At 39.3% G+C, this 25,122-nt stretch overlaps 1 protein-coding gene and 1 pseudogene across 1 annotated transcript; one reads left to right on the top strand and one right to left on the bottom strand.

Annotated features, from left to right (window-relative positions):
- The first annotated feature begins 382 nt into the window (after positions 1 to 382).
- On the top strand, positions 383 to 12,121 carry LOC146632841 (deoxyribonuclease-1-like). The gene is made up of 10 exons (XM_085354741.1): positions 383 to 431; positions 1,764 to 1,856; positions 1,946 to 2,040; positions 2,148 to 2,225; positions 2,342 to 2,454; positions 7,949 to 8,061; positions 9,004 to 9,158; positions 9,684 to 9,780; positions 9,871 to 9,955; positions 12,048 to 12,121. The coding sequence occupies exons 2-10, from the start codon at positions 1,776 to 1,778 to the stop codon at positions 12,119 to 12,121; spliced, it is 891 nt and encodes a 296-aa protein (XP_085210867.1). The 5' UTR covers positions 383 to 431; positions 1,764 to 1,775.
- A 5,760-nt stretch (positions 12,122 to 17,881) lies between these two features.
- On the bottom strand, positions 17,882 to 19,451 carry LOC146632840 (granzyme B-like; annotated as a pseudogene).
- Between the last annotated feature and the right edge of the window lie 5,671 nt (positions 19,452 to 25,122).

The raw sequence follows: 25,122 nt of genomic DNA, 5'->3' as shown, positions 1-25,122 counted from the left end.
TAAGTTCAAAAACATTTTGAAAATAGAGAGAGTAAGCCCCTCAGGAGAACATTGTAACAGAAATACAAGAAACTTCTAACACAGGTTAGGCAAAGAACAATACCAAAGAACTAGAAATCACCAAAATCTAACTGAAACAAAAAATTCACATAATTAAAAACATAAGCACTCGGTCACGAGACTCAGGACAAAGACTATAAACCCCTCAGCTGTATGCAAACACAGGAAACACAGCTGCTGATAAAAGACAGACGGGCGTGGTGTGGTTTCCATATGCTGTATGTATGTGTGTGCGTGTGTGTTTGTGTGTGTGTGTGGTTGAGAACTTCCTGCTGCTTAGACAGTTTGTCTTTGCAGAAGTCAGCGTCAGTGTGTTTGCTGGCAGATTAGCCGCTTCTTTCATTTTTCATTCTGCTGTTTTAGCCACACTCGTGAGTATTATTTTAAAATTTTTCGTTTTACTACTTTTATAAAGTGAATACGTATCTGCATTAGTTAGAATTACTCGCTTTTAAAATCAGTAACAGCGTTTTTGCTTTCATTATAAGGGGAGTCAAAATGAAACCTGAGTACTGCTGTTTGTGCCGCTGTAATGCTCGAACACCCACAGTGTCTGTGGCTGAACAAAGAGCTGAAGATGTTACATCCTGCCAGTTAATTAATGTGCATTCAGGGAATCCCTCAGTTAAAAAGTTTTTATTCAAGTGAAATAAAAGGCACTAAATAACTTTTAAGTATTTGATCTTACTCATAAGATATCCATTATTTGAAAGTAGTATGAGCTGCACTTCTGAAAGTGTTTAGAGTAGTTCAGAATACTGCATATGCATTATTGATACGAAACTATTTCTGTCATTCAAAACCATTAAAATGTTCCACGCTGCATAAGCAATATTTTTACTTTTGCTACATTGCGCTAACTCGAGCCGGGCCTTTCAGTGTGAGGTTTGAATGTTCTCCATTTGCCTTTGAGTGTGACTTGTAGTTAAAAGCACTTTGAGAGATCAGTAACACTAGTAAGGTGAAAAAAGCAATACATCAAAGTAACAACATTATAGTTGCACCCATGAGCTAATAAATAATGTACAGAAAGACCAACTAGAATCCATTTATTCTGAGCAGGACCCAACCACACACGACCTCCTCACACTGCTTTGAAGGCCCAGACTAGTTTGGAATAAGTGATTTTATGTTTTAGTTAATGTTGTAGTTTGAAAACGGTAGTTCAGATGAAGTTTTTTAGATATAGCGGTGAGAATACAGTTTAACAGTCATCACATATTATATAATAATAATAGGCTTTCATGTTTTAGCTACATTGGACACGATACTGTGTGATAGTAGAATTTCTTTTTCAAAAACAAGTGTAAAACCTAAAAATATATTATCCCTGCTCTCTGAATTTAATTACTTTTAAAAATGTTACTGTAATGAGAAACCGCATTAGAGGAACTGGAGTGCCAGGAACTTCTCCATTTTCAATTCCAAATGTTGCTCCTGTGCTGTTAAGTAGAGGCCTTCACCTGGGAAGTTGTAGCTTGAAAGTCATCAGTGACTTATTTTAGTATATTCATGATGCAAAATAACCAACCACAGTTTTTTCAGTGTTTAAGTTTTAGTTTCTCTTTCTTCCCTTTGCTTTGGTTTCTTCTTTTTTCTGCCACGCTTCTCCATTTTCTTCCTCTGTTTTGATTCAGCAGACGTTTGAACAATACGTCACACACTGTGTGTTGGTCGTCTAAAACAGAGTTGATCTCTTGCAGAATCAAGTCAGAATGAAGATAGCAGCCTTTAATGGCAAGAACCTGGGACATAAGAAAGTCCATGACAAGTCTGTCGTCAAACACCTCACCAAGGTGATAATAATTTTACCTTTACAACAGAAAGCTTTAAATACAACATCAATGACAAAATGTGTAACACTTAAATGATGTGTTTCCTCCAGATCATATCTCGGTACAGTGTGATTGTCCTGCTGGAGGTGGTGGATAAGAGCGGCAAAGCCATGGAAACGTTACTTCAAGAACTCAACAAAACTGAGTGAGTTCCCTGCAGTGATAGTGTGTGTATTTAATTATTTTATTTACAACATTTTTATGTAGAAAACTGCATGTTTAAGTTGCTTCTGTTTTCCTCGGCACTAACAGAAAACACCCCTACAAAAAAACTGCCAGCAAACAACTGGGACGAGACACCTACAAGGAGCAGTATGTCTGTTTCTACAGGTGTGTGAGTCTAAGTTCACTCGAATACAACATCTCAGTGGTTATTAATCAGACTTTAATTTGTGAGATTCATGGCCAGACACACTGATGTCTGACTATTTGTGTTTATCTCTCAGACCAGATGAAGTGACGCTGAAGGACTCACACCAGTATGAAGATAATCAGGCTGGAGATGAAGATGCCTTTGCCAGAGAGCCCTTCATCCTGCGGTTTGATTGTCCAACTACAGGTTTGTGCTTTTTACTGTGTTTCAGTAAAGCTTTAAGTTACAAAACAAAACAAGTGGAAGTGCCAAACACCCTGAGATCTGTGTATTGGCTCAGCAAAGGGGAAAGAATCACAGCTCACAATCATTTCTAATTTTCTTAGTGTATTTGCTGTGATCAGCTGACCTGCTGCTCTTTGTGGATTTACAGAACTGAATTCAATAAGATGTACACAGTTTGACAAGCTATAATGGCTGATGTCTATCCCCTGCATTGACACTACACTGTTTATTATCTTTACACTAGACAGAATACAGCTGGTATAAAGTCAGAATTTAGTGAATGGATCTAAACATCATCAGTTTAAGTTTCACCTAAATCTGACCACGAGCACTACAGTCACTGTGCACCAGTCCAACACAGAGCTTTGCTGTGAATCCACATTAACTCAACCTAACCTTATTATCCTGGACAAAGCTGCTGTTACGACCCGGCCTCGGGGCGACGTTCCATCTAAGCTGCACGCGTGCGCAATTGTTGTGCACAAAAAAATCTAACCGGAACTAAAATGTAAATAAATAAGTTAAAATTCATGTTGTTTCGCAGTGTGAGTCAGTGAGTGACCGGTGACTGCTCCATGATGCGATTCACATTCGTATATATGCAGCTAAGCAACGTCGACAGGCTATGACAGCGTCCTTGTGTGCCGACGCCGGTGTTTTAGCTGGCAAAGCGGCGTGGCTCATGTGGAGTGAATGACAACGTGTACAACCATTGGAGATGTGAGCAGGACAGACGGAACAACTGACGGGAAAAGTGTGGACTTTATACCAGTTTTTAAATTGTGTTGATAGGTCACGTAAAACCAGAGTTCTGATAAAATTTTTTGCAATGTTTGGTTTTCTTCCTGAATACTATCGTTGTTTATATTTACTGCAGGAAGAAACAGTAAAATCAGCGTTTTATACGTTTTATTGGGGGGGGGGGTTAAAAGGGAGAGTGCAGTTTTACTTAGTCCAAGTACAAAACATAAAGCTGATGTAACGCACATAGGTTTATAGCTATTGCTACTTTTCACCAATCGTCCCTTAGTTTTAGGAGTGACAGCGGTGTTTTGAGATGTGAGAGATTCGCGACGTTTTGTGTTTGGAGTCTAAAGTTAGTGTGTTGTCTTGTGTAGTTAGTGTGTAGTGTAGTCAGTAGTTTTGTTGTGTGTCAGAACAATGAGGCGACTGCTGAATGTTACAGGTGTTACAGCAGTGATACATCTGCTGTTGTCAGGCCTGCAGGTATCAGGCTGTTGTTCTCCTTTATCTCATAGTGGACAAATTATTTTTTGGAGCGGCACAAATAATCTGTGTGGCATCAGATTTGATGCAGAACAGCTGATTGTTCTGTAAATAGTTTGAAATGTTTATTTAAAACTGCCTTGGCTGCATTATTAGGTAAACAGCTGAAAAAAACTTTGTTGTTTGCAAAACTCAGTAACTTTTAAGTAACTATATAAATAATTGCCCAGCATTGGTCATTATTTACTGTATTTTGCAGACAGAGAGTTACAGGACTCTCTCCTAGACCACAGACTCATAATACAAGTCAGAGCTTTATAAAAAAAACTATTTTACTTTTACTTTATTTTTACTTCCAATGGTGTTAACATACTACACAGGTCGTGAACAAGATTCTTTCACATTTTCATTGTAAGTGGGCTAAAGCAGTTAATTAAAAGTAATCTAACATAAATGCAAACGCTGTAATTTGATTATTTTAATAAACATGTCATACAGAAATGAAAGAGAACATTTTGTTCATTTGTTTGTTTCTACACGAGCTTTGTGTGATTTGTAAGTATCTGAGGCTGAGACCACAGAACTGTAAAACATGATTGTTGTGTAATCATGTTTTACACAACAATCATTGTGTATTATGTAATTTAATTATCCATAAAATCGTCACATTCTCTGTAAGAACTATTGAACAGCGTATATTTTAAAGGCTTTAAAACCAAGTAAGTAGAACTTGCTCATAGGGGGTCATATGATTGTTGGGTTTTTCTCTGTATCTACAATATAAAGCGCCTTGAGGCGACTTTTGTTGTGATTTGGCGCCATATGAATAAAATTGAATTGAATTGAAACATCGCTAATGTCACAAAACTTTGCCGACATGTGGCCAACAGTAATGTTTTAATGTTCTTCATTATTAAACATTTGCACATAAATAAGTTACATAATATTCAGTACTTACATTTGAAAGTTTACTCCTTGGCTGCCCCGCTTCCGCCGTTTTTTTTGACAAAATTATCCACACCCACCGCCGCACTAGGAAGTCTGGGATATGTTGGGCCATGAAGGATACGCCGACCCATCCTTAAAATTCAGGGAAATGAAGGACACATTTGAGGCTGCATTTTGAGCAGCCTTTGAATTGGGACAGCCTTCGTCGCGTTGATGTGACGTAATCGGCCTTAAAATGCGGCCTTTAAGGCTGCAGACCCTGAATTGGGATACAGCCAAAAACACACACACCAATGGGAGGAGCCACACATCAAAACAGGTGGCATGCGATCACAAACCACAACATTTCTTGGAATCAAAGCACTACCTAATATTTTCATGTAACATTTGAATAACACAATATTAGTATAGCTTAGTTTGTTTTGCTGGATGTTTCCCAGTATCAAAATACACTAATCCAATATTTGATTAAAATGATATTACATGGGGCGACCGTGGCTCAGGGGGTTGGGAAGCGTATCTGTAACCGGAAGGTCGCCGGTTCCATCCCCGGGCTCTCTGTCCTGGTCGTTGTGTCCCTGGGCAAGACACTTTACCCTACCGCCTACTGGTGTTGGCCAGAGGGGCCGATGGCGCGATATGGCAGCCTCGCTTCTGTCAGTCTGCCCCAGGGCAGCTGTGGCTACAACCGTAGCTGCCTCCACCAGTGTGTGAATGTGAGAGTGAATGAATAGTGGCGTTGTAAAGTGCTTTGGGTGCCTTGAAAAGCGCTATATAAATCCAATCCATTATTATTATTATTACACGCAAGCTTTAAATTTGCAGTTTATCAAGCACCACTGAACATCATTACCTTTAAATCTAAGCTCTCTTCTTCCTCTCCTGTCTTGTCTTTCTTACCTTTCTCCATCTCTGAGTGAAGTTAGCTCTCTTTCTTTTCTCTCCCTTTGAAACAGAGCTGCTGGATCTTTAACTAGCGACACAGTGCACACAAACAGTTTGTGTACGTGCTGATGTGTTGAGCAGATAGAAGCGCTGCATTTAAAATTACCTGCCACTAGGGCTGCCACAAACGATTATTTTGATAGTCGACTAGTCACCGATTATTTTTGCGATTAGTCGACTAATCAGATCATCATCCATTGGACGTAAAACGTACAGCTTATTGCACCAGCAGCATCTGCTCTTATATAACTATCATTAGCTTACAGCTTGAAGTGTTTCAGGTATGTGCTAACTAAAAATAAAGACAAGATGATAGTTTATTAAAGTTTAATGAAATCTGCAGATTGTTTCGGTGAAGTTTAATAAACTCCTTGCTATCTAAAATATAACAGGACACCGGAGTAAATTCTCGAGCATCTCACACTTCTGATAATCAGCTGTCTGCTTGATGTTTGTTCAGCTGTGTAAAAACTATAACTTTATTTAGTGCCCAATAAACACAGGTTATACCCTGTATTAGCCATTTCTGTCCTTTAGATTCTTACTTCATATTTTTCACACTAACAACCAGGGGCGGAGCGTGGGGGTGGCTTACTGGGCTTAAGCCCGGGTTGTTTTGTCAGAAGCCCGGGGTATTTTGGAGTGTAATTTTTTCATAGTTAGATGCCTGGCTGACAACTGTATAAAACAAAAAGTACACACAATATTCGAAGCACATAGTGCACACTGTGGGAATTTACGACTGTGCGTGAATCCCCCCTGATATTGGTATGATCCGAGCTCAGGCACTAAGCGACTGAGCGAGGGGGCGGGGCAGCTGCTGCCCGTGAGTGCGCTGTTGGACAGACGGACCGCCAGCCATACTAAGGAGAGCTTAAGTTTGACCAGGTACCAAAGCAAATCATTCGTACCGTACAAATAATGTAAATATGACGGTGCATCACGAAAGATTGATATCAAAATGATCACTTGACCAATATTACGTTACTCGCTCTTCAAGTGAATCAACAAATGGCGAAATGAAAAGCCGAACAAATGCTATTTTTTTTAGAGAGTCTTAGCTTACGTGTGTTTATTTCATATTTTCAGTTCTTACCCTCCCCGACTAAATCGGTTTCAGTTATGTACTGAAATATAAGAATGGACATTAGAGGCTTCTTTCAAAGAAAAAACTCAGGTAAATGTTATTTTATATATTTCAGTAGGCTACACAGCAGGATATTCACATCTGTAACCAGATATTTACATACACTTTAGAGATAAAACATAAAAAATTTTACTGTACAACATCAATTTAGAGTAAACTTTTGTTTTAGATAAATATTGAAATATCTTTTGAATTAGTTAAATGTCAGAATAAAGAGACAGAGCTTTCTGTTTTTTATCACTTTCATCAAATTTAGGAGTACATATACACTAAGTTTATTGTTAATTAATAAGAAACTCCAGACGATTCCATTCTGAGCTGAAGAAGCTTCCGATAGGTTAGTAGAGTCCATGTCAGTAAATTAGTGGCACAGCTGTGGATGCATATAAGGCAAAACACAGAGCCTGTTTCTGTGACATGGGAACATCAAGAGATGTCAACCAAACACCAGAAACAGAACTGTGGAGCTCCATAAGTGTGGCTCAATTTGAATACAATTTGGTGCCATTTGCTATTAAGAAATACAGATAGTTTCTCTCTTTACTCTTAAAGTTAACAAATATGTTTTTTATATTTATCAATCTAAAAAAAATAAACATTTAGTCTGATTTGATGTTACAATTAAAAAAGTGTTTGTGTTTTTATCTGAAGAGTTTGTAAATATCTGTATATTTGATGATTGTCAGCACAAAGAGAGAGAGAGAGGAACAGAGAGGGAGAGAGAGGAGAATGAGGACAGAACAGAGATGAACAAGAGCAGGTGAGACACACATGTTAGTCAAATGGTCGTTTGCCAAAAGTATCACCGTATCATAGGTCCTCATGTATCTCTTGATACAGCCCTGATTTTGTTCTGCCTTGCTGCTTAATTAAAAAACTAGTTTAAGGTGTCCTGCACATGTGATATATATTTTTCCCTATATGAAGTCATTCTTTTTTGAACAAAACTCAAAACAGAGCCAATTAATCTTTCAGTCATTTCTACCCGCCCCACAGGGAAAAAAAAAATCCCACATGCATATGACCCTTTTGGGCTAAGCCCCGGGTGTTTCAAATGTCTGGCTCCGCCCCTGCTAACAACCTTGGCAGTATAGTCAAACAGAGGGAGCCTGTTACCTGAGCCTGACAGTGATGCCTGATAGTGTAGCACTCCACCTTCTCATCTAAATATAAAAAACTGTATTTCAGTTATGGACGATCTGGTCCTGATCCCAGTCCACACAAAGCCAGAGGACTCTCTGAAGGAGCTGGACGAGCTGCATGATGTAGTTGAAGACATCAGGAAGAAATGGAAAACTGATGTAAGTTTTATGTTTTGATTAAAAAATTCAGACCAATTCAGTTGTATTTGTATAGAGCCAATTCAACACAACAGTTGTTTCAAGGGGCGTTATAGTAAATTTAAAAAAAATGCATGATGACCCACTCCACCCTGCCTTTCCCCCAGCCTGCTTGTGTCACAGTTTGTTTCTGCAATAAAGAGAGGGTTTGGCTTATTTCAAATAAGCAACACTGCACCTGGTCAGGTGTTGCTAGTGATTATACTGACTACATACCTTATAGCAAGGTTAAGTTCTTGACTATGCAGCCTGGTGTGTGACACGTATGACCATGAAATTACCTGGGATTTGTTGCCTTTTAGAATATTTGTAGAATATAGCTGAATATTTTCTCTTACAGCAGAAATCTTCAAGCTGAAATACTACAATATCTTTCTAAAACTAAACAATTACTTTTAGTTTCTAAACCTAACCAAGCAGCGAATAAACAACAAACTGTGAACTAAGCTCCAAAACAGGACACAGATCAAACTCCCTTCATTCAGAATCTTAATAAATAACTTTATCTGACCTTTGTTTTAAAGCAGATCCTGAATATCTCACCTTGTTAATCCATATAGTGACTCAGATTATAATATATTTTTAACTACTTGATTTTGTCATCCTTTAGACAGACCGATAAGGAAGGAAGTCTTCAAGCTGCTTTGCTCATTAACAAATGAAAAGAAAACTTTAAAAACACAAGTGCATAAATCTTTGTATCCTACAGTGAAGTGATGCTCAATAAATGACAGCTCTTCACGGGATCGCATAATAATGAATATATCCTACCATATAAATCTTTGTGCTGTTATTTAAAGAATACATTAATACCATTAGACATTAGAGTGTCACATACTGGCTGTAACAAACATCTGTCATTGTACTAAGTGAGTTCTGCTCTCTTTTGGCATTTTTTGGCAGAATATAATGCTTTTGGGGGACTTTAATGCTGATGGACGATATCTCTCCAAGAAGAAGAAGGAAAAGATTCGCATCTGCTCTTCTTCCTACAACTGGCTCATTGATGACAATGTCGACACCACAGCTAGCAACAAAAATGATAACACCTACGACAGGTGACACACATATAGCACTTTCTATGCCCGAGTTTAAAAAACTTTTTATATAATCACTATATAATGGCACGACCTTTTGGGATATTTCTAATTTCTATTTCTTTGCTTCTGGTGTTTTGAAAAATTGTGCATAATGACCAAAAGGAAATAAGAGTTAGTTGTTATTTGTTTGTTAGAGTTTGTCTGTTTTGTCTGTATTGGGAACGTGCACATGAGGCTGGATGACTCACGAATTCTGATTAAATCTACCTGTGTGTACATTAAATTTGTGTGAAAAAAGTGCAGGAATTCAGGAAATAAATCAGTATAGCTGTAGTGGAGGCATGTAGTCCCAGACTCTTAATGTTTTAAAGATTTTTTTCTCAGAGTGCCTCTCACATAAGAAATAATATTGGCATCAGTGACTTTCAATTTGAGACAGAAAATGGAGAAATAAAACTATTGGCGCTTCACGCTATAAAGTAGACAGACAGAAATGAAGTTCTTAACTGTTTAAAAGAAATGCGTCTCCTCTTTGTCAAACAGAATTGTTGTGTATGGACAGACCATGCTGAACGCCATCGTACCCAACTCGGCCAAGTCCTTCAACTTCCAGCAGGAGTTTGACCTGACCGATGAGGAGGTGAGTTTTTTCTAAGCTCAAGATACAAATGATTTGACAGGTTTTAGCATTTTAAAGGACACCATAAGTGTTGTCATTCAACTTTTTAAGGCCCTGGGCATCAGTGACCATTACCCTGTGGAGGTGGAGCTGAAGACCAAAGATGCGTCTGGGGAAGGACAATCTAAGAAAAAAGGTTATTTTTTCATCTCTGACTCTTACTTTATTTATATTTGACAGCAGGAATGGAGATTGATAAGAATTTAGTGATTCTGATGCCATTATTGATATCATTGAGTTCTCATTGGCTCCGCTTTAAGGGTCACCACCGTCTCTAAAGGAATATATTTGTGCAAATTAATTACACGCTGTGTGGTCAAAGGTTACATGCTGACCTCAATGCTATGATCAGCATTGAGGTCATAACTCAAAAGAGTAACATATTACACATATTACACAGAACACTCTTATTAAAAGTAATGCAGTACATTACTACCATTACTTCCAGGAGAAACTAAGTACTTATACTACACATTACATTTCTTTTTTCTATAAAATTACCTTAAACAAAATGTCTCATAAATACCACATACAGTGGGATGCAAAAGTTTGGCAACCTTGTTAATAGTCATTATTTTCCTGTGTAAATCGTTGGTTGTTACAATAAAAAATGTCAGTTAAATATATCATATAGGAGACACACAGTGATATTTGAGAAGTGGTAAGCTCAATGTAACAGGATAAACCCGAGGCTACAATCCCACGAACCAGCATAAATCCCTATCCTAATGAGGACACACATACAGTGCTGGTATTTGCTTTTTAGGTATGAACACAAAGCCTGCAACACAAAGCAAAGATGAAAACCAGACCAAAGACACTTTAAAACAATCGCCACGTGAGTCTACTGTAGGAACATGAACCAGGAGAAGTGGAAGCTACATCCTGACTACTCATCACTGCTTTTGTTACCTGTGGCAGATCAGGGACTGGCTATTGGGCTGGGATCGGCATTCAGTCAGCTTTAACATCACTCTATTGAACACTTTTTATGATTTTCAAACTCACCCCAACCGCTCGCAGCAGATGGCCCCGCCCCTCCCTGAGCCTGGTTCTGCTGGAGGTTTCTTCCTGTTAAAAGGAAGTTTTTCCTTCCCACTTTCGCCAAAGTGCTTGCTCATAGGGGGTCATATGATTGTTGGGTTTTTCTCTGTATGTACCCTACAGGGTCTACCTTACAATATAAAGCACCTTGAAGTGACTGTTGTTGTGATTTGACCCTGTATAAATAAAACTGAATTAAGGAAATATATTTCTAAAGGTGCTATTGACATAAAATTCTCACCAGATGTCAGTAACAGCCCATCCAATGCACACATTCAATGAAATCAAAGTATACATGTCCATAATTTATGTCTAAAATGACACGGGGAAAATGTTTTCAACATGCTCACTGAATTTTATTTCATGCTTTGAACAAAACCCTTTGTTGGTGATAACGGCATCAAGATGCCTACTGCACGGAGAAACTAGTCACATGCATTGGGTGCAGGTGTGATTTTGTCCCATTCTTTCAGACACCCAGTCTTCAAATCCTGAACTGGAACCTTCAGTGGTTTAGAAATTCTTCGGTAACCAGTGTTATCAGTATGTTTTGCAACAACAAGGCTGCAAAGGTGTAGAGTTTGCTCATTGGCTTCATCCTTCATGAGATGTTTCCTGTGTGACACCTTAGTAATGAAACATGGTTCTATAAGCCATTAGTTGAGACTAAACCAGCTGATTTTAATTTGCACTAAATGGCTTTTTTTTTTTCATTCCTGTCCCGTTTGGCGCTGCAGTAATCAGAATTATTGTCTGAAGGCCAATTAAAATGCAAAACAAGTGGATCATTGTGGCTTTGCCATACTGGTCCACTTGATTGAGCTTTATTATTTATTTATTTTTTTACTTTTACAACTTATTACAATTGGAACAGACAGGGCTAGGGGATAGAAAAGGGAAAGATGTAGACAAGTTCAAGAAAAGGGGAGGGAAAGAAAAACAGCAGGGAAGAAGGACAGTAAGAAAACTAAAAGCGTCTTTTTGCCTGTTCCTTTGTTCATGTGTTCAATACCTTTTCGTTTGTCATTTCTCTTTATTACACATAACTTTAATGGGTTGTTACTGACATCTGGTGAGAATTTCATGACAACAGCACGTTTAGAAATATATTAACTTAGAAAATTGTTGACATGTGCAGTACTTATTTTACCCATTGTATTTCCTCTTTCTAATATTAACAACAGGACGACAGGAGCAAAAAAGAAAGCAAGGACAAGCATCCAACATGCCAACCAAGAGAGGACGTCGGGCTGTTTAGTGTTAAACTTTAACAATCTTGCTATTAATTTTTAAAATTTGGGTTACTCCAGTTAATTTTTAAACTCAGTTTTTCTTAACAGAAAACCACATCAGGTGGTTCAACGTGATAAAAAAATAACTCTGTTTGTCTTCTTTACTGAATTTACTGTGGAAAAGACAAATGAGTGTAAAGATATTAGTACTACATGGAAATTAGGTTAGACTATGTAAGAAATAATTGTTGTTTTATTATATGTTTTCCAGACACCTTCCATGGTAAACATGAACTTATTTTGGTTTCTCTTGGTCACTGTATAGATAGCATACCCCACAGGGTCTACCTTGGGCTATTTTGCTATTTAGAGTGGGAACGTATGTATAAATATTTTACTTCTGAGCTAAGGGCATTAGCAGGAAATAAAATGTATTAACATTTTTAATAATGGAAATGACCATAAATTGTTGAAGAGCATGCTGATAAGTGAATAAATGTTTTGTTTGGGAAAATATTTGCAGATTCATTTCAGCTGTTAAATTGAGAATCTGCCTGAATAACCAGGAATGGAGGGATTGAAGCATATTTTGTTCCACCAGTTGAATAATGATGGACTGTTTTTTCATATTTGATGCAATTAAATGACTGTTTACATTAAACCTGTCATGGTGAATTGGATTAAAGGACTCAGGTGCGAGACTCCTTGCAGAATGACAGTGGATTTATTTACAGTGAAAAGGTGAGTTAACAGTTCGAGTCTATAATCCAAAAAGGGCAGTGCAGTGATACGGCGACCTCTCCTCACGGTGACAGTGCAGTAATAATCCACAACAACTCCTGGTGCCGGTGTTGACCGGCTCCTCCTCCAATCCCTGAACCCTGGAGGCAGATGAGAAAAAACACACGCTCAATAACGAAAACGTCCTCTCCTTCACAAACCGGGTATGCTAATCATGACTAAGCTACCCGGTTTAGTTCAACGTTCCAGCGTTGGTTGTGACTCAACCGCCCCGTTAAATAGGTCTGCGCTGGCAAGGTAATTCTGCACAGGTGCGATGATTCTAGCTCAGGACACTCCCCTCCGGTCAACTGCCGTTCCGTGCCACGGCTTCCGGAAGTACATGTTCCAGCAGAAAAACACATGCACAGGATGGAGAGGAGAACACGACACAGTACACACAAACACCACAACAAATTGGCAAGACGATCAGTGAGGACCGTCTAGCCATGACAAAACCAATTCTTGCTGTTTTTAGTTTTTACAATAACCATGGGCAGGCTGGGGTACTCGAGAAAACAGATGTATGAGTGCCACTTATGACTAGTCCTTTATTTGTAAATCGACTGTACTTGAATAATTGAGTTTCTACTGAAGTTTAAGAATACCCACATATTTTGTGAGGGATTATTCTGACGGGTCACCATAGCAGGTAGATCAGCATGTTTGATTTGGTTCTATTTTAGTGTTTGTTTTTTGTTTTTTAAATTTAAGCGTTAACTGTATTGACAGAAATACACTTCCGTATGATTATATGTTTTGTGAAATTACAATACTCACACTACCTATCCATATCACAACATTTTATATGAGTACCACACATTGCTGTGGCCAAACAGAAGCCAGGAAGAAATCAAGTGTCATGAGTCACTTTGTTGCCATTGTTGCTGCACAGTCTTCCCTTGAAAATATGACAGGAAGGAAACAGTGTAATGTCACAGTGTTTGCCAAAATGATTCTTGAGGACGTTGTTGAGGAAGGTAGTGTGTGTGAAGCTTTGATTTTTATACATGAAAAAAAATTGGTCTCACACGCAAACATTGTTTTCCATCCTCTTTACTCTCTTTGTAGCTTAGTGTTTGTATGTTGGTTGTATTTTGTTTTCATGTCTCAAGGAACCTTTTAACTTAACGATCGTGGCTCAAGAGTTGGGAGTTCGCCTTGTAATCGGAAGGTTGCCGGTTCGAGCCCTGGCTTAGACAGTCTCGGTTGTTGTGTCCTTGGGCAAGACACTTCTCCCGTTGCCTACTGGTGGTGGTCAGAGGGCCCGGTGGCGCCAGTGTCCGGCAGCCTCACCTCTGTCAGTGCGCCCCAGGGTGGCTGTGGCTACAATGTAGCTGCCATCACCTGTGTGTGGATGGGTGGATGACTGGATGTGTAAAGCGCTTTGGGGTCCTTCGGGACTAGTAAAACGCTATACAAATACAGGCCATTTAACTTCTGATTTTGCATTTTAAGTCAGTAGTTTAATTTTATTAACTCTATTTTAATGATTTGGCTTGGTCTTCAATAAGAAAGCTTTATGCTTTTAATATTCACGGTTTGTTGAGTAGTATTACTTAGTTTCAGAACCTTTCTGGCCATTAGCTCAAGGTAATGTTTTTGGATATCATTCACTCACAGAAAATATGTTCAATAAAAAGAACCTAATTCACAAGTTGCTTCATGTTATGAGTAGCACTTGGCCAGGGTGGGACAAAAGAACTCACTTTTAACAGGAGTGTGCTGCACAATATGTACACCCTACTGAACATACTCACTTTAAATAAAACAGCAATGAAAATGCAACTTTCTTGTGTTCTTGTGTTTAAAGAGAATTATACCACGGAGTCAGGTACTTCTGATTTGAAGCCTTAGTTTTCCTTGGAGCTACAGTATCCAGAGTCGTACGTAGTGAGGAGGTAAAATTATTAACAAGATAATCAACCTCTGTTGGAGTAGCGTTCAGATAGCTGCTCTGCTCTGTGTTGGTACAGGGCATTGAAGATGATAACAGTGGGTGGATTATATTCTTAAACTTACTTACAGCGCTTTCAGAAAGACATCTACTGTGATAAAGTCTACTCTCCACCGCTGTGTAATCAATTATTGTAAATGTAAATGTTATCAGGAAATGATCAGACAGGAGAGGGTTTTCAGGAAACACTGTTAAATGTTCAGTTTCTATGCCATATGTTAAAACAAGATCTAGAGTGTGATTAAAGTGGTGGGTGGGTTCTTTTACATTTTGAGAGAAGCCAGTTGAGTCTAATAACAGATTAAATGCCATGTTGAGGCTGTCATTTTTAGCATCTACATGAATGTTGAAATCACCCACAATAATTATTTTATCTGAGCTCAGAACTAAATTAGATATAAAGTCTGAGAAATCAGACAGAAACTCTGTGTAAGGCCCAGGTGGACGATAGATGATAACAAGTAAGACTGGTTTCTGAGGCTAAGCATCAGGCTTTCAAATGAATTAAAAGTCTGTCTTGGTCTTTCATTAATTAATAGGCTGGTGTGAAAAATTGCTGCCACACCGCCCCCTCGGCCTGTGCTTCGAGATTTCTGGTTAGAATGACTCGGGGGTGTTGATTCATTTAAACTAACATAATCATCCTGCTGCAACCAGGTTTCTGTAAGGCAGAGTAAATCAATTTGTTGATCAATTATTAAGTCATGTACTAACAGAGACTTGGAGGAGAGAGACCTAATGTTTAATAATCCACATTTCACTGTTTTACTCTTTGGTTCAGATGTGGATACTGTATTGTTCTTTCTTTGTGATTGTTTATGTTTAAGTTGTTTGTTGCTGGTTTTTAGTTTGTTTTTTGTCTGTTTGGGAGCTGACACAGTCTGTGTGGAGATGGGGTTTTTTTTTTGGGGGGGGGGGGGGGGGGGTAGCAGGAGGAGAGAAGCTGCAGAGAGGCGTGTAAGACTGCAACTCTGCTTCCTGGTCCCAACTCTGGATAGTCAAATTTTGGGGGGTTTAATAAATTTGTCCATATTTCTAGAAATGAGAGCTTCTCCATCCAAAGTGGGATGGATGCCGTCTCTCCTAACAAGACCAGGTTTCCCCCAGAAGGTTTGCCAATTATCTATGAAGCCCACATCGTTTCTGGAACACCACTCAGACTTCACTTCTGTGAAGGCCTCTCCAGGGAGGTGGGTGTGGCGCCCAGCAAAGGTAAGCTGGTACTCCAGCCGAGAGTGGGGCTAAGAATTCAGGTCTGATTGCTACAGTGTTTGCTTAAAAAAAGTCTTGAGAGCATTGTTAAGGAAGCAAATGTTGTTTTAAAAATACTAAATAACAATAAAGAAGCAGAAGCAAACAGAGGTGCAACCCAAAGCAGAGTAAAGAACAATAACACGTACAAGTCATCTGTCCGTGTTAGTAGTGTTGTACCGTCTGTGAACATAAAGAAAGGTCATAACATCACTACTTCCATACGGCTTAAAACCCTGCTCAACTTAAGGTACCACATCTTGTTAACTTACCTTATATATTTCATTTTTAACTATAACTGAAACTGCAAACACATATTTAAAGTTTGGAACATAAGTTTTTGTACGTCTAATGATGCAAAGCTAATAATGTTAATGATGCTGATACCCTAAATATTAATGATCCAGTTATTTCTTGGTCTTTCATTCAACCAACCACTTTGATCAAGTTGCATCACTGGTGGGATTCTTTAAGTTTCTGTCAAAGATTTATGCAGTTGACAAAAACATTCATCAAAAACATTTAACATCTGATTAATAATTCTTATTATTTTGACATGATTTGAATGATTTGCAAGCTTTTTCAAAATCCCTTTACCCATATAGTGTAATTCTTCATATTACATACAAATATGTAATTGTCATGGTGCTGGGTCGTTGACCCAGCGTTTTGTGTTTGGCATTATGTTTATTATTATTACTGATTTGATGTTTAATTTCTTCATGGTTATCTTATTAGTATGTAGGTTTCATTCTCAGGGTTTCCAGTTCTTGGTTTATTTCCTGTGTCATTCTCCTGGTGCTTCGTTCATGTCCCTGAGTTTGTGTTTGTGAATTTCCTGTTTTACTCCACTGTGTTAGCTTGTCTCTTCCTGTCATCTTGTGAATTGGGATCAGCTGTGCTCCCCTCCTGTGTGTCATTACCTGATTTCCTTGTGTGTGTGTATATAGTGGGTGCGTTCTGCTCGTCTGCGTTTCATTGGGGTGTTTGTTCCTTAGGCTGCATCTCTCTGCCCTTCACGCCGTCACGTTATTATTTCAGGTTTGCTCTTTAGTTTTCTTCACTAACTTCTCATGCCTCATTGCCTGTTTTTGTTATTCTGCCACTTTGTAAATAAACGTTCATTCATATCATCAGTCTTTTGCCTGCATTTTAGGTAGTGATGGGCAGATGAAGCTTCATAAAGCACTTCATCCAATTGGTTCATCCCCGCGCAAAGCTTCTGGAAGCTTCATTTGCTCTAGTAGGACATCTACTGGACGTAAAAATATTAGTTGGCATGAATTTGAAGAGTGTGGCCTTTTGCACACAGCCTGTAAATGTCAACAACAAAAGGAGTGTGTAAAACATGTATATTGTAGTGATGGCAGTATACTGTGTATATTTATACTGGCATTTATCTTACTATTAAATTAGAAAAGTAGTGTTACTGTAGTTAGAGCTGTTTCTAGTATTAAATTGTCATGGCTTCAGTTTTTTGACTTATTAGAGATTTAACTGAAAACCACATCAGGTAATTCTCTGTGGTAAATGAAACACCCTCTGTTAGTCTTTAGTATTTATAGTACTCAAAAAATCAGGATGAATGTACTGTAGAAATTAAAAATTAGTTTACAGATATTAGTATTGCATGGAATTAATTTTCCATGGTAAACCTGAATTTCAATATATAGATGGATAGATGGATGGATAGGTTTTAAAGTCATAATAAATATTATTCGTGCACAGAAACAATATTTGAAACATTTTCTTTATTCTGCATTGAGAGCAAACACTGACAGAGGCATAGCTTGCACACTTACAGTGTGCTGATGCAAAGCTTTGTGTAAGATTTAACTTTTTCCCCCCTGGAGAATCCTTCTGAACCAGTTAAGGTATTTTGAGATATCTGTATAGACATTGGGGACATCCGGATAGTCACACTGTCCCAAGTTTTCACCAATCGCCTTGGTGAAAGAAACAATACCGACAGCCATTCCCTTGCAGACCAGAGGGCCACCAGAATCACCCTGTAAGGAGGAAGTATTTACTTTTTTCATGTGATACTTAATGCAGAGTGCTCATATATTTCTCAACCACAGAGCAGTTAGCAAGAATTTTTAAGGAAAGGACAGAAAACATACCTGACAGAATCCTTTATTTGTGTTGTATCCACCTGCACAGATAACATTGGGAGGACTTTTGTATCCAGGAACCTTTTGAGCCCAAGCATTCTGGCAGACTTGTGGGCCGATGACAGACACATCCACCACTCTCAGGTCATCAACACTTCTACCGTAAGTGTTTGTCTTACCCCATCCAGCCACTTGGCACTTCTCATTTTCATTTAATGTCATTTCACGGAAGGGAAGTCGAATGAATTGAATTGTCTTGCTTGGTTGGACAGGTCTAGACAGCTAGAGGCACAAATTTAAAGAGTAAAGATTAAAAATAAGTGAAAACATGTAACAGCAACACCTATCAATTATCTTTTTTTTTAAGTAAGCACTTTTCCCCTCAATCAGAAATTTGTTTTTCAATAAGTGCATTGTAAATTCAAACACTCAAAAATATAAAACTTCCTGTGTGGTGTGAGAAAACAAAAAGATAAAAACCTTACTTTTAAAAGCATGATGTCGTATCCAGAGCCAACATTCCGATAATATGGGTGTTTGTATTTGTCGGCAATCTGTATCACGAGCTTATCAGCACTCCTCAGATGGTGGTTACCAAGGACTACGTACCTAGGATTCCTGAATAAAATATAATAATAAGATCATCAGTAGATTTTCTGCAGTTACATAAACAACATGATGAAAATATTAATACATTTTTATAGTTAAATTCAATTTTATGTATTTACTGAATTTATTCAAAAAATGTTATGGTTTTAGTTTGTAAGGGAAGAACTTAAATAATTATTATTACATTATACAGTACTAAATATATATATATATATATATATATATATATATATATATATGTAGAGAGAGAATTTATATATATATGTAGAGAGAGAATTTATATATATATGTAGAGAGAGAATTTATATATATAAGAAATAAATAAGAAATTTCCTTGGAGGAAAGATTACTTACACATCGCAGTGTGCAGCAGTCATTACAAGGTTCTCAGACACAAGAAATCCTCCACAAATATGGTAGCCGCTGTAATCCTGCACTGATGCCATATACAGCATTTCGTTGTCTGGGGCTATTTGCCCATTTATAATTTCACTTCCGAGGACTAATAGCATTAGGAGGAAACAAAATTAATAAAAATTATTTAAAAAATATTAATATTCCACACAAGTATTCATGGTGCAACTTACCATTTTGCCCGAGGAATGTCAGCGCATAAATGACCACAAATGACTGCAGAGCAAACATCTTGGTGGTGAAATGCTCGATCTGTTATGTTGAGGCCGACGGGTCAGTCCTTTTTAAGCAGTTTGTACCAACTAACATCTGACTTTTAACCACTTCCTGTGAGTAACATGTTTTTGAAATTTTCCACAGCAAATACTTCACTATCACCATCTGTTATATGTGCACCCATTTCTCATTAACAGTATTGAATTTCAAACAAACTACAGCTAAATCTTCTGCTTACTGAGAAATGCTCCCTTTGCTTTTCTTTGGGTGCACAAGATGCTTTAGCTTGGAACTAGAAAAACCAAAATCAAAGTGAAGGGCTCAAATAGATACTTGAGGATTTTCACTTTTGTTTTATTTTATTTTGCAGTTATTCGCACTAAACCCAAACAACCACCATCTTCACTCATTGCACTCCCACTGGCATCAGCTGGAGACCTGCCAAGGTCGAAGCTGACTGGAACAACAAAAATTGTTCTCTGATAACAAGACTGTTGTTGGAGCTCTTGTCCCTCCTTCACGACCAACTGGGCTCACTGGAGACTTGTTGACCTCTTCTTTCAGCTGAACACGGGATACACACACATATGCATGTAATTGACACAGACCCCCCCCCCCCCCTTCCAAAAAAAAAAAGCTTCTCCCAGCTGACGTAGGCGACAGTTCTGGACCAGCGCTGTAGGATGGCAGCAGGAGGGGATGTGTATTTTCATTGTTTTGCTACCTATTCTGACCTGTCTTACCAATGTGATGTTTGTGTAATACAGTGGCTTGCAAAAGTATTCGGCCCCCTTGAACTTTTCCACATTTTGTCACATTACAGCCACAAACATGAATCAATTTTATTGGAATTCAACGTGAAAGACCAACAAAGTGGTGCACACGTGAGAAGTGGAACGAAAATCATACATGATTCCAAACATCTTTTTACAAATAAATAACTGCAAAGTGGGGTGTGCGTAATTATTCAGCCCCATGAATCAGCACTTTGTAGAACCACCTTTTGCTGCAATTACAGCTGCCAGTCTTTTAGGGTCTGTCTCTACCAGCTTTGCACATCTAGACACTGAAATCCTTGCCCATTCTTCTTTGCAAAACAGCTCCACAACTGCTCTGTGATGCCTCAGAGTTTGTCTAAGAGAATACTGGGAGCAACAACACCATGAAGTCCAAAGAACACACCAGACAGGTCAGGGATAAAGTTATTGAGAAATTTAAAGCAGGCTTAGGCTACAAAAAGGTTTCCCAAGCCTTGAACATCCCACGGAGCACTGTTCAAGCGATCATTCAGAAATGGAAGGAGTATGGCACAACTGTAAACCTACCAAGACAAGGCCGTCCACCTAAACTCACAGGCCGAACAAGCAGAGCGCTGAAATGAAGAAATGCATTTCAGCCCTAAACCTAACCTTATCCCTAGCCCTGACCATAACCTTATTCCTGACCTTAACCAGGACTTTAATGATGTTAAATAGCGTGTTTCTAAGCGATTTGAAGAAAAAGAGCGAACATGTGTAGATTCAGTCCAGACGGTTCTCATATTTCCTCTTTTTTCCGAGGTCGTCATTTAGGAACGTGGTGGGTAGCCGAAAACGTAATATGGTGACGATTTGTCACCTAGCGTAAAATGTTACGCTTTGGGAGTGAGAACGGGTTGTGGAGAAGCACCTGCCCACCCTCACCACCTGAGTTCTGCCAGTGAGGAAGTCCAACACCCATGCACACAGACGGCTGTTAAGTCCCAGATCCCTCAGCTTTGTGAACAGTCTGCAGGGCACTATTGTGTTAAACGCTGAACTGTAATCAACAAACAGCATTCGCACATAGTTACCCTGTTTCTTGTCCACGTGGCTGAGAGTGGTGTGTAGGACGTGGGCGATGGCATCCTCTGTGGATCTGTTGGATCTGTAGGCGAACTGCAGCGGATCTGTGGTGTCTGGGATGGAGGAGGAGATGATGTTCTTCAGCAGCCTCTCAAACACCTTCATTACTACCGAGGTCAGTGCAACTGGCCGGTAATCGTTCAGGGATGAGGGTTTGCTGTTCTTGGGCACAGGGATGATGGTGGATCTTTTGAAGCATGTGGAGACCACAGACTTCGCCAGGGACTCGTTGAAGATGTAAGTGAACACACCTGCTAGCTGGTCAGCACAGCAGCGCAGCAGACGGCCGGTGATGCCGTCTGGCCCCGCCGCTTTCCTTGTGTTCACTCTCCTCAGTGCCGCTCGGACGTCATGCTCCGCGATGCTGGTCACCGGTCTCTCGCTGATGACGTCACTGTCCTCGGTAGTCAGGCGGTGACATGGTGGTGGCAGCATCATGCTCTGGGGGGGCTTCTCTTCAGCAGGGACAGGGAAGCTGGTCAGAGTTGATGGGGAGATGGATGGAGCAAAATGCAGGGCAATCTTGGAAGAAAACCTCTTGAAGTCTGCAAAAGACTTGAGACTGGGGCGGAGGTTCACCTTCCAGCAGGACAACAACCCTAAACATAAAGCCAGGGCAACAATGGGATGGTTTCACACAAAACATATCCATGTGTTAGAATGGCCCAGTCAAAGTCCAGATCTAAATCCAATCCAGAATCTGTGGCAAGATCTGAAAACTGCTGTTCACAAACGCTGTCCATCTAATCTGACTGGAAAAGTTCAAGGTTCTGGGTCTGGCAGCAGCAAAACAGTTCAGAAGGCCAACCATGACGGCGAAGAAGCCCAGCTAATGGTCTGGAAAGTGGCCAGTGCCGGCGAGGTGCTGGCACAGGATGTGGACGTGCAAACCGAGCAGGACCCGATGGCGGCGTGGCAGACGCAGGAGACGAGGTAGGACCAGCTGCTTCTCCACTCCACACTCACCTCCTCTCTTAAGCCAGAATCACAATGTCTACTAAAATAAATGTATCACATAACCTTGTGGCCATAAAATATAGAAACTGCAATTAACCCAGCCCTTATAAATGTGGCATCAATAGAAAGCCCAGGATGTCCCTTGACAGTACAGCAGGAGTCATAGAAATTGCATATATAGTGCTTGACATAGAGGGCTCAGACTCATGTCCTTAACAGAGGACTAAGATGATTTGCTGGGTATTAGGAGGTTATCATCCGTCTGGGTTCTTGGCTAGCCTTGCATTAGCATGCTGTTTGTGCAGATGCTTGTTGTTTTAGCATCGTAATGCAGTTGTTTCTATCCTGGATGCAGGTTCCACTTTACCATCCCACTGTTGTCCTTTTGTGTAATAAAATAAAAGGAATGTCCATATCTCCTCCGTCTTCTCCTGAAACATATCCACCACCCATCTCCAGTACGTAAACTAAAATTAGCTGATTGTAGAGCAGGAAGAAAAAAGGGTGTCTCCGTGATAATTTTTCTTTTTTTTTTTTCTGCCATGTCAATAACTGAAGAACCTTTGTAAAGTAAATTATGGTATAATTATAGCTGTAATGTACTTACTGAAATTAGTACAGCCGCACATTAAATTACTGAAAAATGAAATGTGATTACAGTAGTCTGTCACTCTAACATACCACACCCAACACTGTCACCTAACACTTTTTGAACACTGTCACATCAATATTATTTGAATCCTAATAGTTTTATTCTTACATTTAAAAAACGTCATTTTCATCCACAGCTGTGAGGACTATAGCATGTTACTTAGTCCCTATGGACCCCAAAGCACTTTACACTACATTCAGTCATCCTCACACACATTCATACACCGGTGATGGCAAGCTACAGCCACAGCTGCCCTGGGCCGGACACTGGCGCCACTGGGCCCTCTGACCAACATCAGTAGGCAATGGATGAAGTGTCTTGCCCAACGACACAACGACCGAGACTGTCGGAGCTAGGGCTCGAACCGGCAACCTTCCGATTACTTATCGATACGGGCATCAGATCGGCATCAAACTGTGACACTTAATAAACATACACAGATACAGAGTGGTGCATGAAACATTATGATAACAGTGTGAACAAACTGATCAATGTGAGTCGAATGCCACATGATCTCACTGGTATCTTCTGATAAGTGGGGTGTGGAAATAGTGACTTTGCTGGAAAAGGGAATGGGCATTTAGAGTTTTTGCTAGTGAATTTTCTCTGTGTTCAAATGTTTTCATGCATACTGCTATACATGGAGCCACATCAAACTGATTTAAGGTGGGTGTGAAGGATGGATGTGTTTTTTAGAGTTTTTGCACAGATGCATTGTGGATACATCTCTGGCCTGATGAATAACTGACATGGAACCATTGTGGTAAAACAGATGGCATAAAAAGCGGATGTAACTACCACAGTTTTCTGAAATCTTCTTTTGAAATTTCAACATGATCACTGTCACCATACTGGTTGCAAACAAAACAAAGAATAAAGAAAAAAAAGGGTTGCAACGAGGAGTGAAACTGTTTACTCAACTTGTCAATTACAATAACTTAGTGAAACTTAAAAGAGTGAGTTTAATATATAAAGTCTTACACTCCCTTGCTCCACCACCACTAAAGCAGTTCATTAGGCATAAAGAAAGCTCAGACAGGACCACTCGAGCTTTAATCCGAGGAGACTTGTTTATACCCCACAGACGGACAGCATTTGGGCAGAACGTCCTCTCTGTCAAGGGTGGCCATCTGTGGAACAGTCTTCCTCAACCCATTAGAGAATGCTCTACACTCAATTTGTTTAAGGCAAAGGTTAAAAACTGGTTATGGACAAATCAAGTGTGTGATCATGTATGAGTTGTATAGTTTTAATGTTTTATTTGGGAACAGAATGGTGTGTATGTGTAAGTTTGGTGATGGAGTTTTTATTATGAATGAACGATGAATTTTTATGAATTATTATGTCTATTTTTTATGCTTAAGGACAACAGATTAAAATTAGCCTTTGGCTATAATCTGGTATGTTTACATTCATGTAATTTTTTTTTACATTTATGTTCATTAACATGCATTGTCCTAAATAAATAAATAAATAAATCTACAAGTCATGCCAATGAGCTCAACAGTGACGATCCTCCTTTCTTATACACTTTATGACAAAATTTTATCAAATAAACTTCATGTTTTTTTCAATATGATCAGATAAATGGGACTGAGTCCATCCACTCAGCAGGAAAGTGTTAGGTAAATACATGTGGCAGGCAGAGGGTTGGAGGCCAGCAACTAAGGGACTTTATTTTTTTCTAGCCTGTAAACTAGCCTGTAAACTATTTAGATCGATAAAAAAAAAATGTTTAGCTTACAGGGTGTTACATATCCAACGCAATTCAATTTTACTTGCCAAATCAGAACAGTTACTTCAAGGCGCATTATATTGTAAGGTAGACCCTACAATAATACATACAGAGAAAAGCTCAACAATCATATGACCCCCTATGAGCAAGTGACAGTGGGAAGGAAAAACTCCCTTTTAACAGGAAGAAAGCTCCAGCAGAACCAGGCTCAGGGAGGGACGGGGCCATCTGCTGCAACCAGTTGGGGTGACAGAAGGAAGACAGGATAAAAGACATGCTGTGGAAGAGAGACAGGGATTAATAACAAGTGTGATTCAGCAGAGAGGTCTATTAACACCAGAAAACTCAATGCATCATGGGAAACCCCCGGCAGCCTACGTCTATTGCAGCATAACTAAGGGAGGATTCAGGGTCACCTGGTCCAGCCCTAACTATATGCTTTAGCAAAAAGGAAAGTTT

Source organism: Diplotaxodon limnothrissa, linkage group LG5 (assembly GCF_057381915.1).
Source record: "Diplotaxodon limnothrissa isolate DT_005_m linkage group LG5, D_limnothrissa_male_GT1.1, whole genome shotgun sequence".
NCBI classification, from domain to species: Eukaryota; Metazoa; Chordata; class Actinopteri; order Cichliformes; family Cichlidae; genus Diplotaxodon; species Diplotaxodon limnothrissa.
Note: the sequence above shows the minus strand (reverse complement) of the source record. Positions and strands in the feature narration are given on the sequence as shown.